Source organism: Pelmatolapia mariae, unplaced genomic scaffold (genome assembly GCF_036321145.2).
Source record: "Pelmatolapia mariae isolate MD_Pm_ZW unplaced genomic scaffold, Pm_UMD_F_2 NODE_ptg000191l+_length_151398_cov_1, whole genome shotgun sequence".
Lineage (NCBI taxonomy): Eukaryota > Metazoa > Chordata > Actinopteri > Cichliformes > Cichlidae > Pelmatolapia > Pelmatolapia mariae.
The window spans coordinates 75936-94826 of record NW_027051887.1 but is presented as its reverse complement, the minus strand read 5'-3'; the positions used below and the strand labels follow the sequence as shown (position 1 = coordinate 94826).

At 41.4% G+C, this 18891-nt stretch overlaps 1 protein-coding gene and 1 pseudogene across 2 annotated transcripts; one reads left to right on the top strand and one right to left on the bottom strand.

Annotated features, from left to right (window-relative positions):
- Window positions 1-1723: 1723 nt before the first annotated feature.
- Window positions 1724-13486, bottom strand: LOC134622749 (iduronate 2-sulfatase-like). Of its 2 annotated transcripts, XM_063468106.1 has the most exons (13): window positions 13327-13486; window positions 12908-13044; window positions 12649-12826; window positions 12452-12540; window positions 10903-11103; window positions 8715-8885; window positions 8487-8613; window positions 7764-7922; window positions 7400-7506; window positions 6136-6252; window positions 5591-5701; window positions 5270-5395; window positions 1724-5189 (listed from the first exon to the last, which is right to left on the bottom strand). In XM_063468106.1, the coding sequence occupies exons 1-13, from the start codon at window positions 13400-13402 to the stop codon at window positions 5109-5111; spliced, it is 1680 nt and encodes a 559-aa protein (XP_063324176.1). In that variant the 5' UTR covers window positions 13403-13486; the 3' UTR covers window positions 1724-5108. The 2 variants fall into 2 exon arrangements, with proteins under 2 accessions (XP_063324176.1, XP_063324177.1); XM_063468107.1 differs by lacking the exons at window positions 1724-5189; window positions 5270-5395; window positions 5591-5701; window positions 7400-7506 and having other exon boundaries at window positions 6137-6252.
- A 387-nt stretch (window positions 13487-13873) lies between these two features.
- LOC134622750 (m7GpppX diphosphatase-like) lies at window positions 13874-17752 on the top strand (annotated as a pseudogene).
- Window positions 17753-18891: the final 1139 nt, after the last annotated feature.

The following is an 18891-nucleotide window of genomic DNA, read 5'->3' as shown; positions in this document are numbered from 1 at the left end:
GGTCTATCTAAACCCTGCCATATTTAAAAGGTAGCGCATCCCTGTTTAGTTATCCTGATGCAAATTTTAGCTTGCTCAACAGGGCTGAAAAAATTAGCCTAATGCTAGACGCCCAAAAACTGCTGGTTTTTTTGCAGTTTGCTGTTACCTGAATTGTTTTTCTTACCCCTCCCAATTCAAGTGTATAATCCCAGCTACAGTGGCCGCTGTAGGACAAATAACTCCGGCCACCGTTCACCTGTAGTGAGTGCAGGCCGTCAGGCTGCTGTTTACCTCAGTTATCAATATACTGTGTGTCCACCTCTCTTTACTCTGGACCAGGCTGTAAAACTTGTGATACTGAGGTGAGTTGTCGCAGATATCTTGTCAGTAGGCGCTGCTGTTTCTGTCTCTGTTAGTTTTTATTAGCTTCTTTAAGCCAACATTAGTCTTTGAAGTGCATCTAACACGGTTTTACACTTAGTAAACAAACTCTCATACAATGTGAAAATGTAATGAAGCTGTTTATCAGGCGGGACGTGAAAGATTTTAGGACACTTTAGCCTAGCATAACATTAGCTTATAGCTAGCTGCTATTTACACACACTTGTGTGTTATAGCCAGTGTTAGTCAAGTTATTTGAAAAAAAAAAAAAGTAATTAGTAACTAATTACTGATTACTTCTCCAATAAGTAATCCCATTACTTTACTGATGACTTATTTTCAAAATTAATTAGTTACTTTTTCAAAAACATGATACACAACCTGAATATATAATAAAGCAACACACCTTTCAGGCCAATTCTAATTTTTTTTATGCATAACCCATCATATAAAATTGAAACAAATGGAAAAGTGTCTTTTTAAACAGTTTTTAGTTTTAATCTTTTAACTTTATGCACATTGTATCAAGCAAAAATTAAATTATATGTAACTGTCTTTGACTTAACGAAATTGTTTAACATTTAAATCTACTGTCTGCATATTCCAGCATATAAAATAAAATAATGTTGTGTGTTCCTCCACACTCTTTTAAATAGATGAAAGTAAAACACAGCAGAAATAAATAAAATCAAAGACTCCGCAACTCTTAAATCTATTGTCACCTGTTTAGCAGGACTGGGGCAGGTGGAGGTTTGCCCACAGTCGTCATGTCAGTGGGGGGGATCCGGGGGTTTCTCTGTGAATGTCACATTCCTGTGGCAGCGTGCTCGCTGCTCGCTCAGATTTGAAGTTTAACTTTTCGCTGTAGAAAGAAGTTTTCTTCCCACACAGAGTGAACAGCTGACGCTAATGTTTTTGTCACTTTTTACGGATTCAAACTCAAAGTAATGTGATTACGTCCACACTTTAAGTAACGCAGCGTGCTTACAGGAAAGTAACAGTAATCTAATTACTTCTTTTACAATAGTAATCCGTTACATTACTTGTTACTTGAAAAAAAAAAAAAAAAGCAATCGGATTACAGTAGCCCGTTACTGCCCATCTCTGGTTATAGCAGAGTATTCAGCTATTTGTGATCTTTGATGTAAAAGTAACTTATGAGCCACGCTACAGATGTGGTCATTCTCTAGATTACTACATAAAATGCAATTAGGCGACGTCTTTCTCAGCCATTGTATTCAAGATGGCGGCGCAGCGTGGCGGCTACCAGAAACCTGCTCCTGTGTGTTTTTAAATGGACAAATTCTAAGCACAAGAGAATGCATAAATTTGTTGGAAGATATAAATACACACTAACACATACAGCACCTCTTAAGTGTTAAAACACCAAACAATCCAACATCAAAAATATTAGAGTGGCATAAAAGGTGTTGTGATTTATTTAAAATTAATCTTCGATATGAACAGAGGCAAAACATTTTGCTTCTTTTTCTTTTCCATATATTTAATGGCTTTACATTATTGTACAGGTGACGGGTGAACAGTGTCATTAGCAGTGGTACTGACCACTAAAGGAACAACATGTAAGTGACTCTGCAGTTAGTTTTAGTTGCAGTATTGCGTGCAGCAGCAGAGCAGCTAATTAGCAGGCAGTTCTGAAAAACAGCTCCTCTGACAAAGTACTCTTCAGGTCCACTTCATCAAGTAATTGGGAGATGGAGTACAGTACAGTTTGTTTACTGTTCCTGGATTCATTCACACACCCTTGAGACGAACTCTTGTCTTAATGCAGCTGAGCTAAGCGCTTTCTGCACGCGTGCACACCCTCTCCCTCTCGCTAATGTAATTGTGTATGTCGCCACGGTTAACAGAAAGGCAGTGTGACCTGCCAAAATACGAGCCCGTAGCGGTGATGCGATTACCAGCGTATGAAACATAATGATAGACGATGAGAGCGAGACAAAGACTGAGTGGATTGGAGAGAAGGAGCAGGTAAGATGGAGTGAGAGGAAAAGAGGGCAGCGGGAGAGGTAGAGGAAAAATACCAAAACAAAGCACCAGGTAAACAGTGTAATTGCCATTAGATCAATTTGATGGTGGTCAGAGATCACTGCTTGTGATGATAAATATTGATCTGATAAAACCGCTGAGGCAGAAATATGAGCTGTGATGAATACAAAGAGTGGAGGAGAGCAGTTGCAGCTGCTCTCACTCACTCACACCTAATTCTTATTTTCAGAGTATGAGCGTGAACCTCGTCATAGTGGAGAGTGGGCTGCTGCTGAGCGAGGCACCAACAGTTAAATCAGACTCATTGATACGGGAAACAAAGGTAAGCTGCTTAGAGTGCAACGATTAACTATCGTTCAACAGGTGATCAGATGGAGGCTCATGTAATGGAAAAAAAAATATACACGCACCAGGTATGAAGAGAAGTAAATGAAATGAAAAGAGGAGTGGAAATGATCAGAGCATGTGTGAAATTGGCAGGGGAGACATGTGAAGTGCCTTCCTGGCCTTCTTTGCAGATTTTTTTGATTTTCATGTGTAGCGTACAGACTTCACTTCAAACCGAGTTCCACAAATTGTTCTGCATGATTGCTTGAAAATTGAAAACGGCAGGAAAAAAAAAAAAAAAAAAGTCTGGGACTGAATTTACTCGATATCTCAAAACACAATTACAAGGCTTTTAACCGTTTGTGTCACGCAGACAGATCGACTCGGTGGCATCACACACAAATTAGCAGATGTTCAGCTCAAGCCAAAAAAACAAAAAAAACAAAAACAAAAAAACAAAAAAAAAAAACACAACCCCAGTGCCAGAGAGCAGCGTTCATTCTGTAAAGAGAGCGAGCACACAGAATAGACTGGCGAGGTCCCCGAGGAGCTGCTTCACTACCCTGCAGCTTTACACTTCTGCTGTGAGTGAACACAAAACGCATTACAACAGAGCAGCGGGGCACGTGGACAGGCAGCAAAGTGTTTCTGCAGGACAAACACGCACACAGGAGCTGTGATCACAAACTTTTAATGCTCACGCACAACAATTTCTTATTTTTAATAATCAAAATAGACAAATATACACACACACACACACACACACACACACACACACACAGTGTGTTCTTGCAAAACCTGAAATATGGTTAATTCTGTGCCCCCCCCCCCGTCAGAAAGAACTCTTCAGGATGCTCTAATGCAAATGAGAGTCTGCACTGACTGACAGATTATTACTGTTCCTGAGATTTGGCGTGTTACAGCACACAGGAAACCAGGACAGACGAACCTCTGCAACCACCTTAAGATTTCTTCCACATCCTCACTCCTGTCAGAAGCCAGCTGATGATAAAAGATTCATTTAGATCTCATTAACATGACGCCGGTGCAGCCAACAATACAAGTTGACAGAGCAAATCCCTTCCATTCATTGTTGGACCTGAAGTTCAAGCTGAAATTGCTTTCTTCTAAATTATCACGGCACCGACTGTTCACGCACTGGAACCACAGTAAATGTAGCTACAGTCTGTTTCATTTGCATTTAATTATGGGTGGCTTTTACTCCCTTCATTCCAGGTCTCTGAACTGATCTGAACTGACTGTTTACGAGGGGGGGGGCAAATAGCTGCAAGTAACATCAAGTGCAAATAGAAATGTCATATTGTTTAACACTACAGTACAAAAGTCCCTATCGGCTGCTATTCTGAGAGACTTCCCCTTAAAGCAGTTTACCAGTACACTGAAGACAAACATGGGTGTCAACATTAATTAAAAGGAGTTCTGCAAGTTTCCTCAATATTCCTTTAAATGAAAAGACTTCTAGATGCCACGTTTATCTAGTCTGAGGTGGAGATTTCCACAGAAACCCGTCAGTGGTCCAGCTGCACAGACACCTGTGGGTTTAATGGGATGTGTTAAAGGAATGATGGTTTTGCTTTTGTTTTTTTCAGGGAAAATAAAGTTGGATTGAATAACCGGGACACTCTTAGTATGGTGACTATAAGTCAGCTCGAGCTCCAAAGGTTACACTTCCTCTACACAGCTGTATGGGGGGGAAAATGACGCAAACAAGCAAATACCAAAACTGCACTTGTGGCCGGCTCCAAAGGTTGCGTCTGTTCCCACAGATTCCCGTGTTAAAATGCCCAACTTTAAATAAGAAAAAAAAAAAACCATGTTCACACGCTGATACCAAAAAGAAAAAAGGTTTGGTAACCGGTGTCCCTGCTTCTGCCCACAGTATGGTGGTTCAATCCTAACGTGACTCACACGATGACATTTCATTAAGGCTTCAAACTGCAGCTTTGAGTCAAATGTTCATTTCTCCACTGAGTACATTTTGTTCTAAGCCCAGTTTTCCTCCAACCACACATGTGTCAGTGAATCATGTAAGGGTGCACCTTACTAACCAAGCCAGCTCTGGGGTTAACTGGTAACACAAATATGGTGAGCTTGGTTAAAATAAAGTATCTGCATTCATATCATGTATGAATTACAAGTTTCAGCAAACAGGCGCGTTTCCTTTTGTTAGTGTCAAACTATTCTGCTAAGCATGGACTCCACTCTAAGTCAAAGCATGAGATCTGCCTACCAATGAGTTCTCAAGCACAAACATCAGCCTGAAGAACCAAGTGCACACAAATTACATGGACAGCACATAATACGATTCATGTTCAAGCCTTTTTTCCCTTTCACTCATCCATCTTCCCTTTTTACTCGTCCCCATCTGTTGTGCTTCGTTCCCGTCCTCATGGCTTCCCTCTGCTCGTTTTCATCCCCGCTGTGAGGTAGTGGAACTGCAGCTTCATTCTCATCTGCAAACCAACAGTCTGGACGACAACCACGGGTCAGGAAGTGAGTAAATGGATGTCTAAGAGGAGAAAAGTCTATAAAATGAATTCCAACTTACCTGAGGAAGGCTGGCAGTCTTCCTCATTATCTCACTGTAATCAGAGTTATTGAAGATGTTCTTGTCCTGACCGGGGTCGTCTGCTGACATGTACAACTCCCCAGCATGGACGTCAGACACATTCACCTGGATGGAGAGCGGGATGGATGATACAGACAAATTTAATCTGCTTCTCTCCGTCTCCAACATATTGTGAGACAAGATGGATGGATCCATCAGGTCCCCAGGCTGAGCCTAACGCGCTCACTCGGGGGAGAATAAAGAGACGATGCTGATGAAAGGAAGACGACCGTTATGTGGGGCGAGTTTGTGGTTACCTACCTGAAATGTTTTGGGATTGAATCCCAGCCACAGAGTGTACCTGTAGTCCCAGGTGCGCAGAGAGTAACCCATGATCTTTATGTCTTTGAGGTCAGGGAGGTCAGAGTTCTCCTAAGGGAAGAATTTGGAGTTTAAAGCATCTTTGAGCTGGAGAAATCTCATGCAGCGCTGTCAGATCTGCAGCTGCCAGCTCAAACTGCGAGCCAGCTGCAGACAGACTGCCAAACTCCTGCATACAGAGATTAACCTACAGCAGGAGCAGCACTGGCCTGGATACTTTAATGCAACGACTGTGCTCGATGGTGGCGGCTCCAGTAACGCACGCGCGCACACACACTCATGTCAGTGGCTGACCTCTGCAAATTCAGACATTTAACTGCAAATTCATAATCAACTTATTAAAGCAGCATCAAGACACGTCTGTATTAATAACATGCCTGCCTTCTGCTCTGCAATTACTTCCACACTGATACAAAACTAATGAGTTAACCTTAGCCGGCTAATGAGAGCTTTTAGCTTTTCCTTTTTTGAAACAAACTACCTACCTGTGGTGCATCAGCAGGGCGAGGATATTGGCTGAAAGCTACATCTTCTGGAGTCCTCTCGCTTTGCCCTTGTGGCGCAGCGTAGGCACGGTTTTCTCCTTCAGTACACAAATCCACCTGAAGGCAAGAAAACGGGCTAAACAGGTGAAGGGAATAGATGTCAGGGGTAGTTGGATCACATTCATGCCTGCTATCTTTGGCCTTCGTTCGGTTTACTTTGTCATATTAACGCAACGTCATTTGAACTCCGATCGCAATGACATGATGCTTTAAGCTGCAGATATTAGTTCAGGTACGGTGGGAGGCAAAGAGCTGCTTCACCACTAGAAGGTCCCGAGAAGGTGCTCTGCTTTCCCCACGCTCTTTAGACGAGCATGTTAGGCCCACTGATGGTTCTTAATTGGCTGCCTGATTATCTGTCTCTTTCTGTTAGAGTCCAGATGGAACGGCGACCTATCCGAATGATAGGGCACACCCTGTCAGCTCCGAGAGCCTCCAGCCTTCTGCAGCCCTGCGTGGATAAGCAGTTAAGAAGATAGATGGATGGAGTTCTCTTCTGGTCTCGTTAGGCAGAGAGTGTAGTATGAACACAGTCTGAAGATCAATGAAAGCCGATTGTAGTAGTCCGGCGTGTTCGTAGTGAGAGGCTGCTAATGGACTCGTGTGAACCATTTCAGCTGTTTCGCATATGTGCCGACGAACTGTACAGCCTGGGAGTGGGAACGCTGTCACTTTTGCAGTGCGCGACAACAATGGCGAGAAAAATCTGAGGCCATTTCAGTGATATGAATGCAGAAGCACAGATTTACAGATTACGCAGAGGGAGCTGCTGCAACCCGGAGAAAACAGAGTTCAGAGTTCTTCTATTGCAGCAGTGATGCAGAGGTTTGTCTGATTACAGCCACGCTTACTGCGACAATAGTAACATGTTAGCATTAAGCAGACATTCACAGCATCAATTTATTTTCAGTTTTAATAAACCTCAGAGTTTTTTTAAAGACTTATAGGCATCAGGAACTTCTACCAGCTGTGGTATTCTCTACTTTGAAGAAAAATCTAGCTCGACATGAACACTTATTCCCCGCTCAGGCGCTCATATCCAGCTAAAGTCTGATTGACAGCACAAAGGTGCTGTCCCGAGCACACTGGTCTTCGAGGCTGATGGGATTATCATCCGTTTTGCAGGTAACCAGGTCAAAGCTGTAGACCGATTACAATTTGTTCTTGTGATTAGACACATAGATTGATGTTCATATCCTGATACCTGGAAAGAAATGTCAGGGCACTGCACGGGAACTTTGAGGCCGGCCAGGTAGGACACAGTAGGAAAGACATCCACCAGCTCCACCAGCCTACTTCTAACTTTGCCACCTAAGACAGATAAAAGTCACCCAATTACAGACGCCTTAAAACGAAGCCAGTCAAGATCTCCACTACCATTTACTAAACATCCTCCACTTAAATTTCATGATTATTGCATCACTTGCATTTGAAGTAAAAGCTCTCTGGAGGCAAAATATCAAAGTGTATCCCTGTGTAAATCATTTTTAAGCTCTATATGGAAATCAAAGACTTTATTAATGTTAAACAAGCATATTATTAAATGCTTTTTTTGGGGGGGGTCTTACTTTTGATGCTGTGCACAGATTCCCTTAAGACGTCTATAAACGGGAAGGTTGATGTACCGGCTTCATTGCCACCAGGAACAAAGAAGATCAGAGGTACGCGTGTTGCGACATCAAAATTCGAGTATTTAGCCCATTCACCATGCTCACCCAGTGACCAACCTGCAGCAACAGAAATCCAGTAGCACACAGTTCATTAAGACTCGGGCAAACAGGAGACAAAGAAATTGATCAGTCTCAGTCATACAAATAATACTTTTCATTTAAGGCAACACATTTGACTGATGTTTGCCCCAGTCATGAAAATGATGGCATTTGACTGGGCTTTACGCAGTGATTCATCAAACAGTCACACAGAGGATTCAGTCTAGTGCTCTCCACTGAATGAGACATTAAAAGAGAACAGAGTTTTCCAGTCACAAAGTTGAAAAAACAAAAAAGGTAAGTGGTGCAGAGAAAGAGCTGAGGGTAGAGAGAGTAGAAAAAAAAAAAAAACTTATGGGAACAAATCATGGCACAATTTGCTGTTACAACAGTGCCATCTGGTGGTGCAAGGTAAACATGACAAGCTCAATAAACCATATTTTGTTTAATTTGCACAGAACGCCTGATAAAAGATATTTTAGCAACTTATTTTTCTGAATGCTTAAAAAGAAAGAAACAAACAAACAAAAAAACTGATTAGCATTAGCTGCCTGCATCTCATACAGCTACGCGTCTCCTCACCATGATCAGAGGTGAACACCACCATAGTGTTGTCTGCCAGCCCCAGCTCTTCCAGTGCACTGAGCAGCCGACCAACTTGAGCATCCATATATGACACTGCAGCATAGTAGTGCTGACGGATACGCAGCTGGAACACAGGATATAAAACACTACAGTGTTGCTGTTCGCTTCAGGAAGAACAACCACAGTAACCAAACCAAATCGGTGCTGAGAGCAGCTGGTTCATACCTGGAAGTCTTTCGGTATAGGTCCATAGGGGAAGCTAATGTTGAGCTTTTGCACATCCTCTCGCTTCCTTACATCTGTCCAGGGGTTGTAGGCCACAGTGGGAAGGCGTTCAGGGACATCTGGGTCAGAGGCCAGAGTCATTTGGTCTAGAGGATACAGGGTCAGGTATTCCTGTGGAAAAATCTCAGAATTATTTCTGATTCTGGTCTAGACGTATTCCTCTTTAAAACTCATCTCAACAAATTTACACTCCCTGGCCTTTGACCCACCACAAGACATCGATCTCGTTGGTTTTTATTGCGTTACAGTTGTACTTTATTGTTTTCAATATTCTTATAGGCTTCTTTTGTCCAAATGAACATTACTGTTAAGCAGCAGAACAATATCTTCCACTCTTCACACACCGAGCCACCTTTGTGCTAAGGACAGGCTGTTCACTGAGGGGCTGAGGACTAACTGAATTGCATAGAGTATACCATCAGTGAGTTACTGTTCGTGGTGTGAATAACCCAGATTCCATCAGCAGTCGTTGCGTTTCTTTTCAGTGCTGCCAATCAGACTTGTAGTGCTCACTCCAGGACTGTGCAAACTGTGCAAACTCATAAATCAGTCAGTATGAGTGAAATATTCAACTGAATGCTTTCTGTAGTCAGGTCTTACAAAACTCCAAGACTTAGCAAGCATTAGAGTAATAAAATATTAAGCAACTGAAATAAAATTACTAGTATCTTGTTAAAAACACTGCTCTGAGTTGAGGTTCACTACATCATCATGTTGATCTTGGTCAACTCATTCATTCAAAGTTAGAGCTACAATAGTGATATAAAGTGCAATCATTAAGCTCCACACTTATTCAAAATGCTTCTGATGTCCCTTTTCTTTTCTTCAGGGTTATCGTCTCGTGAAGCTATACAGCACTCCCAGCTCTCCTGCTGCTACAGACCATATCTAACATATTTGTGACGTGCTCCTTCACTGTGTCAAGGACAGCAGCGAGGTCTGGCTCCTTTGTTTGAACAGCAGGTTGCTACAGTTCAGGTCGTCTGCACAAACCTTTTCCCTTTGACAGCTTAGATCAGAATTCTGTGTTGACAGCCTGACCCTCGAGGGCGAATTCATGGTGCACAACCATGTGAATGTCAAAAACACCAGGCATGCTTCATGCTTCTCCTGAGCCGATGCATCTCCTTCAGGCTCAGTGAACTGCAGTTTTTACCCGTGGACTGTAGCCAAAGACTCAAATCTGATCTTTGACATTAAAGTTGACACGATTGTGCATGTTTTTATAAGGACAATGAGCCTTTCAATCAAACCGCATCATTAGTGAGTTTACTGACGGGGACTATTCTTGCACACAGCGGCTCATTATCCACTGTTTGGAAATACTTCAGATTTAGGGCGAGCGTTACTAACCAACAACAAATCACATGCAAAGAAAGCTGCAGAGTTGCGTCTGCAACACACAGCAACAAACACCAATCAAACTGCCACCAGTGCAGTGGTTGCTTATGACTGTTCATAAACACAAGCCGCACAGCTCGTCACTCCATCGACCTCACAAAAACCCACGGAAATCACCGCCGCAACCACGTCCACTAAACACGGTGAATGTGAAGGCTTCAGGGAAACGGTCAACTCACAGAACAAAAGATTTGTTTCACCCGGCCTGAGTGCGTTTGCAACTTTATTTAGAAACATGTTTAAACACCAGGACGGCACCACAGTGCAAAAATGAAAGCAGTGACCTGTTTATTTCACTTTGTGCAATTTTTAAATTTATATTTCACTTCAGGGATTGACTGAATTTAGCATTTGCACATTAGCAGGAATGCAGCACAGCAACATTGTAAAAGTGATATTTGTCACTAAAAATAAAAGAATAATCATAATAAATATTCAGGATCTCAATATAGATCAAAGTAATTGGGATAATCATGTTGGCCATAATGGTGCAGCTCTACTCCTCAGTGCTTAATATAAGAGGATTCATATCTGACTTATAAAGTCTTAGTTCAAGTCAGAAAGTGAGTTATGTGAAACCTGCAAGTATTAAGTGCCTGGACTGAAGAAGAGAGTCACCGGGAAGTCATATCAATACTTTGTAACTGTATTGATGTAGCTAACCAACATGTACAGTAGAGTTCAAGCAGTCCAGAGGAACAGTAGGCATGGATAATAAGTGACAAACCTGTGGAATCCTAAAAGGTATATGCGGCTTATGAAAACCCACAGCCAAGAAGAAAGGATCGTCATCGTTGACTCGACTCTTCAGTAACCTCACCGCCTCCTCTGTGCTCTCCAGGTCAGGGAGGGTTCCCCCAGGCTGCTCGGTCACATTCACAGCACATAGCAAGTTGACGTGGAGTTTCCCATCCTCCCCTTTACACATCTGGAAACAACGTTTGTATGAAAATTATGCGACATCTGAAGTTGTGTTGTGGCCACAAAGATTCCAGAATCGACTTTCTTATGTACCAATGTCTTTGGGCTCTGCTGTACTTTCCATCAGTTCACAAGTGACATCTTTAGCTGCTAGAAGCAGTTTGATACCCAGTGTAGATGATGTGTTTAGAGGTTTTGTTGAAAACAGTTTTCAGTCATAAATAGAATCAAAGTTCTGCCACAGAAAAGAGTCATAAGGAAATGAGTTAGCACTTTATACTCCCAGTTCCTTTTTTCTAAATCAATTTAGATCCCTGGAATTTTGGTTAGATGGATGAAATAAGGTCTGAGCTCAACACAGACTTAAGATATTTCCAGGTTTTAGTCGACAACAGAAAAATAAGTAAATAACACACTTGGGAATGCTAAAACTTCTACAGCTGCCCCAGACAAGGGACATGACACTGCATGTGTAGCCCATGAGGTAACTGGTTGGTAGCTTGTATTCATAACCCTGTTCTGTTGACAATTACCCAGAGTTCATGGCTGTAGGTGAGGGTTGGAACAGATCAAGTCACTGGAAACTTTACATGGCACATGGGTCCAATGCACAACACATTTATAAAAGTATTTTATCATATCTGCAGGTAACGCTGACTGAGACGTCTGCTTTATATTTGAAGTAAGAACCATGTTAGAACTAACAGGCATTGATCTAACCTTAATATATATGTTTTTTTAATACTTGAAGATTCCCTTTTAGATTTTGAATCCTACGTATGCTACTTGACCAGGTGAAATATTGATTTTGAAAAATCAAAATCAGTGATTCAGTTTAGAGGAATAACTGAGTGGTTACAGTTTCATCCTAGTGAGAGTGGATGTTGGGGGAGGGATTTACAGAGATGGCCTGTACCAAAGGAGACTCTGCAAAACAAGAATGGGGTAGCAAAAAGCGACCGTCAAATGAAGCTCGCAAGTAATCACCCTACTGCTGAAATCACAGCCAACAACAGTTACAGCAGGACAAAGGGAACATAACTCAAGAGCTCTAAGGCAACATCGGAGAGTTCAGTATGAAGTCAGAAAGAAAAATTCAAATGTAGGAAAAGATGAGTTTGAGAAGCACAGAAGAGAACGTGTAGGACTGAAAAGCAGAAAGAAATAAGTTGTTAAATGTTGTAACTTCTTTATTATTAGTAGGGGGGGGGGGCTACTGATACATGTGAATTATTCCCTGAGGGGGTACCTCTCGAAAAGTGATGAATCACGGTGTGCTAAAGGATCATTAACATTGAGAAACAGGCTCTCCATTTGAAAGGCTCCTTTTATAATCAACACGGTGAAAGTCGTACCTTTTTTTTCTCATATGTGAATGAAGGTGGGTGATAGGCTGGGATGGACCAGCTGTAAGGATAGTCGTCAGTATTGTTGGAGGCAATGCCTACAGAGTGAGAAAAACAACCATTATTTTCACAGCTATCCTACTGGAAAGTGGTGCATGTGCAGTTCTTTGTGGATTTCTATTCAAAATGCACCTGGTTAAACCTACCTGGGTGAAACACCTTGCCCACAGACATAGTGAAGTACCCTTGAGATTTAAAGTACTGTGGCAGGGTCGTGTAGTTTCCAGAATGGACTCTCCAGTAGGAGTTGAAGTCATAGAGCCTGGTTGTGTCTGGTCTGCGACTGGTTAACATGGATACCCGACTGGGACCGCACACAGCTTGCTGAGAGAGGAAAAGAGAGATCCAGTGAGGTTAAGCAATGCAGTTCAATTCACCACAGCTAACGCGAACAATGAGACTGACCTGCGCAAAGGCATTGACAAAGACTTGGCCTCTGGATGCCAGCTGGTCAATGTTGGGCGATTTAGCCACCGGATCCCCATAGCACCCCAGAGATGTCCGCAAATCATCTGCCATGATGAAAAGGACATTTTTCCTCTCTGAAAGCAAACACAATCACAGATTACTCACTTTCTCTCCACGCCCTCAAATCAGCCACGGAACCTGAAAATAAGCTGAACGCGTAAAACATACCAAACAAAGCGCCATTCAGTTGGTAAATTAAATTAAACTAACAGCCAACAGTAGCACCAGCCACTGAGTCAATAAATATTCAGCACTCATTACAGCCAATATAAGTTAACCAAGTTACAGTCATTAAAAAGTCTATGATGTTTTGCTAGCAGCAATCAGATTACACCTGAAGTCCAAACCCTACCTACCTCTCCGCGCGGCAGCAGGATACGCCGACGTGTGAAGGACCAGCAGGAAAAAACACTTCAGGACAAATATGTCCATTTTAGAGGAGCCAAAAACGGCTATAGCGCGATATCCTGACGTTAGCCTCCTGCTGTTCAAACTTCCGCCCTACGCACTCCCGTCAAAACAAAACAGCGTGCCCGTTTGAGTGATTTAATTACTTCCTGATTAACCAGCTGTCACTCTTCATTGGTTAATTCAGCTACGGCCTCGGCGCCCGCGGCTCATTTGATGAGTTCAGTCACGTGTCAGTCATATTAAATGTCCCGCTCCAGCGCCCAGTCTAATTAAAATGAGATGAGAGCCGCAGTCTGATGAAACTTTTGCGTTGTAACAAATTAGTTACATCCCGAGTGTCTGCCAGTCAGCCTGCGTGTAGCTTCATTTGTACAACAGGCTCAGAATAAAGAAAATACAGTTTAATTACAGAGCCGCGAACTGAGGAGTAGGTAGCCTTAAAAGAGTTAGAAGAGATTCACAGCTTTCATTTTCATAGAATAAATAGGGGCGATGATCTCTATCCGTTAACTTTACATTAACGTAACTGAAAAATAGGAGGCGAGTGAGAGGTCTCACGCAGCACATTGTTGACTTCCGCAAATTAACCGAATTACCAAGAAAGAAAGAAACTGCTGTTGATGTTATCAGAGCCAAAGAAGAAAGATCTACCTACAAACAGAACGAAAGCTGAAGTGTATGCAGTGTTGCGGGAAAAAATTATTTCAAATAAATTGATTTATTTATTTTGCAAAATCTATAGGGAACATTCCCCGAAAGCTACTGTTTGCTAAGTGTGAGAGAAAAAAAACGCCCAAAGTCATTGTTTTGACGTTACAGTTATTTAATTATTAAATAAACAACTCAAAAAACAAACAAACATGAGAGTTACTATAAAAAGTTGTAGCCACAGCTAGGGCAGCTGTGGCTACAACTGTGGTTTGCCTCCACCAGTGTGTGAATGTGAGAGTGAATGAATAGTGGAATTGTAAAGCGCTTTGAGGGTCTCGAAAAGCGCTATATAAATGCAGTCCATTATTATTATTATTATTATTATTATTATTATTATTATTATTATTATTGTTATTATTAAAAATAACCAGATCTATTTTTTTTAATTTACATGTTTTTGTTTTGTTTGTTTTTTTCCGATATATTAGCTAACCACCACTCGAATCACCTGAAGTCTGATGTTAAAAATAAATAATAATAATCATAAATCCAAAATAATAAAACTAACTACATAAATAAATAAACCAACTGGAAACGATATAAACAGGAGAATGAATACTAAAGTCAATAAGTACAAATACAAATATCAATTTATTACATTTTACAGATAATAAAATGAAAACAATGTTAATATACATTCTTAATATTATCTTACATGCATTTAATAGCATATTTGTTATTTTATATTATTTATTTTTGAGTCGGGGTGAAAACATCGTGTACAATACACGATCTTCGAAGCAGCGACGCTGAACATGGCGGACACGAGCGCCAAAACGTCTACTCGACAGCGATAAAACTGGTGAACCAGCTCCAGACATCAAGAGGGGGAAAACTGACAATGAGAATGGGCGAGAAGATGGAAATGAGTCGGTCCAGGAAAATGTCCTGTCTGGGTTCAAAACCTCAAGCGTGTTGAGTGACTCCGCCCGAGAGAAAAACATCTTTATCCACGGAAAGGTAGCTGCGTTGTTGCAAAGTTAGCTACTGTTACTCAGTGTGCAGACCATATGCAGCGATTTGTTACTTGTAACTATTGTTACAGAGTTGCAAGCGGCCGTTTTTGAAAGTGGTTTTTGAATGATTTGTAAGGAACTGCACGACACTAGCTTCCGGTTTGACTTTTCAAAATAATAGTCCTTTGTTTTGTTTTTGGTTTTTTGCGAACCAGGCCTGATATGAACTTTGATCTTATGGTATCTTACTATGATCTTAAGGTTGCAGATCAGGATGCTGTGGTTATCCTTGAAAAGACCCCGATCAGAGAAGACTCACTGGCTGAGCTCTTTAGTGGTTCCACACTCAAACTGGAGATGAAAAACGACATCTACAGCACATATCGGCTCCAGGCTCCCCCTCATCTCAATGGTATGCTCCCCCGCTAGTAAACTGTCTGAATGTTATGTGATGTCAGTCAGATAACCTGCGTGTTTCTGTTATACAGAGATTAAGACCACAGTGGTGTGTCCAGCCACTGAGAAGCATATAAAGAAATACCAGCGTAAGGAGAGTTTCCTGGTTGAGGAAACGGAGGAAGACTATAAGAATATTACTCTACCCCACATTCTGAAGCAGAGTTTTAGCGTGCAGGTCAGTCTCTTTGGAGTACCTCTTCTGCTCCAGTCTGCTCTTTGGAGTGCACATGCTCACTTTTTCCTGATTTTTACCTTCCAGTGGGTTTACAACATCTTGGAGAAGAAGGCAGAGGCTGAACGGATCGTTTATGAAGATCCAGATCCTGACGTCGGCTTTGTCCTCCTTCCGGATTTCAAGTGGGACCAAAAACAGGTCAGAGGCCACTAATGTTGACACTCCTTCACTGACTTTAAAACCTCATGATCAACCAGAATAAACTAGAACATGGTCTGCATGTTTTGCAGACCTCATTTCTATGCAGACAATCATATATTTACAGTGGCACAAACACTATTCTTCTGTACCTCCGTAATATTTCATTTAGCATTGCATGACAACTCCAGGCTGGAGCATTTTAACACTATAATACACATTTAGATGCAAAGTGGTAAGATTGGAAAGAATGTGCTTGAGCACAAAAGCCCAAAATGGAGTGCACCAATGTGCTTATGGAACACCTCCATGCAATATTCCCTTTATTGAAAAATAAGTAAATAAATCACAGTCTGCCATTATTTGTATGATCAACACAATTAGACTGATCGATCTACAGTTTTCCTTAATGATTGTGATAAATGGTAATATCCCAAACCTGATGTGTCTTTTGAAAATGAAACTTTGGAGAAAGTAACTTATTTGAGTTTTATGATGAAATTGTCCTACGCTGGTTACAGTTCATGAAGAGGACATACAGTGTAACTGATATAGTAAGTCTTTTGGCTTAAGGCTTCATGTTAAGAGTGTAAATTTACACAGTATATGTGCAGGTGTGATTAAACCTGCACATATACTGGCCAGCAGAGGGCAACTTCATAGAAATCTATGGAAAAATGGCCCTAAGTTCCCACTTCTGTGACCTCAGAAAAACCTTCCTAAGGGCTGAGTCCCTTTTTTCAGGTCATAGTAACTAAACCATGGGACTTGGTTATACTGGAAAAGGCATCTACCTGTCAATTAAAGTTGCCACAGCACCAATACTACATAACTTAATACAATCCTTAATGCAGTTTAAACTGGTTAGCTATATAGAAATTCACTCCCTTGCTCTGAAATTGTATTCTCTAACATGAGTAACATGTTTAGTGAGCCAGCTTCAAGCAGCCATTCAAAAAACTATAAGCTTCATTTTTCAGCCCCTGGAGCTTTTTACTCAAAAGCTTACTGGATGGCGAGTTCTTGGATTTTTAGACCACTTAACAGCCTCGGCACATCTGTCTTCTTTCAGGTGGATGATTTGTACCTCATTGCAATAGCACATCAGAGAGACATCAAGAGCCTTCGAGATCTGACATCAGAGCATGTCCCGCTGCTGCAGAACATCTTCCAGAAAGGAAAGGTGGGATTAAAGTGATCCTCAGGTCTCAGTTAAAGAGAGCTATATGCATATCAATCATCTTTACTCAATGTGGCTTCATTCATTCTCTGCGATGATATCTGTGTAAATTAGGAAGCCATCCTCCAGCGCTACAACCCTTCCAGCCAGTAAGCTGAGAGTCTACCTGCACTACCAGCCCTCCTATTACCACCTGCACGTCCACTTCACCAAGCTGGGCTATGACGTGCCCGGGCCTGCCGGTGTGGGAGCGAGCCCATCTCATCGCTGATGTCATCCAGAACCTCCAGTCAGACCCCCAGTATTACAAAACCCGGACACTCTACTTCCCCCTGAGGGCAGATGATGGACTGCTCAGTAAGTTCAAGGAGGCAGGGAGGCTGTAATGAACTAAACTCAGAGCACCATCCACGCTTCTCTCTCTCCATCCAAACCGTGAGCTTTACAGCTTCTTCTTTTTTTTTAATGTTATCAGTTGGATTGACATGCTAATGTTCACGCTACTCCAGCCCATAACTTTTAATCCATATCAAATATTGTCTCTGTGAACTGGATCATCCTTTAATGCCAGTTCACAGCTCTGTTCATCATGTTTTCAGAACAACGTTATTGACGCTCTGTTCCCATCTGATCCGGTTTGTAGTCTGTTTTTATGACTTTTCTTTTTTTCAAAAGTAATTTGTATATTTCTGATGTTTTTTGTAGTCGTATCAGAAATTGTTATTAGTCTTTTTGTGATTAAAACACAACAGTAGATGAGGCATTTTTTTAATCAGTGCGTTTGATGTGCTTTTTGAACTGAATGTTGTCAACTAAAATTAAAGTACGTTTGGTTTCTAACTCTTTATTAAAATGTATTAAGTTTGCAGTGTTGGTTTCAATAATCCCTCAAAGACATAATTGGGTTTATTATAACCAGGCCTATTATCCTTGCCTTATTTTCTGACATAATGAACAGAGGGGGTTACACCAAGCTCCGGGATAAGATCTATCACGGTCAACTTTAAACTGTGAATCATGGAAAGCTAAACTGGTACAGTCCAAGAGCCCAACTAATACCAACAACCAAAATTAGCTATTAGCTGCTGCATCTGTATCTGCATTTATAATGACTGATACATCAATAATTAAAATGCAAAGAAGCCTTTGAAGAAACCCATGCAAGCATGTTGTGATGGTTGATGTTGCACATTTTGTCCAACAGGGGCACTCTATAGCTTCACTGTTGGCAGCGTGTTTGACATGCTTCTTTATCATAACACTGGAATACATATATAACAGCAGAGAAGCCAAAGCCACAGTTCCTCAGCTGCTGCACTAGATGGTAGTATAAATCCTAAGAGTGATAAGACATTCTTGTGCATGTGCTAAACTGTAAAACTAAATCTCCAGTCTGGGTAATATCATGAGTCTCACTCTTTTCTCACTTTGTCATAAAAGAAAGCAAATTGTAAAACCTTCTTTTGCATATAAACACAACCACTTTTAACCAAAATACGCAATGAAGTTGCACTTCGTTCATTTTCTGTCATATATACACTTTAACAGTGTTGATGTTCATATTAAACACAGTTTCAGATGGTGAGGTCAGTGCATGACAGTAGAAGTAATCCTGAAGGTCAGGCTTCAGACTGCTCTAAACTCAACAAAGCTGCTGTAGCATTCCGAGAATAAAAATAATACACACACAATGAAAAATGGAGCTAGCAATAAGCATAGCAGGTTCTCTTTAACTTAACACCACATACATTCTTTTGGTTCTGAAGTACTATGTTCATTTGAACCTGTGCCTCGTAGCTACACCCGTGCCTCCCCTTCAGCCCCGCTGACA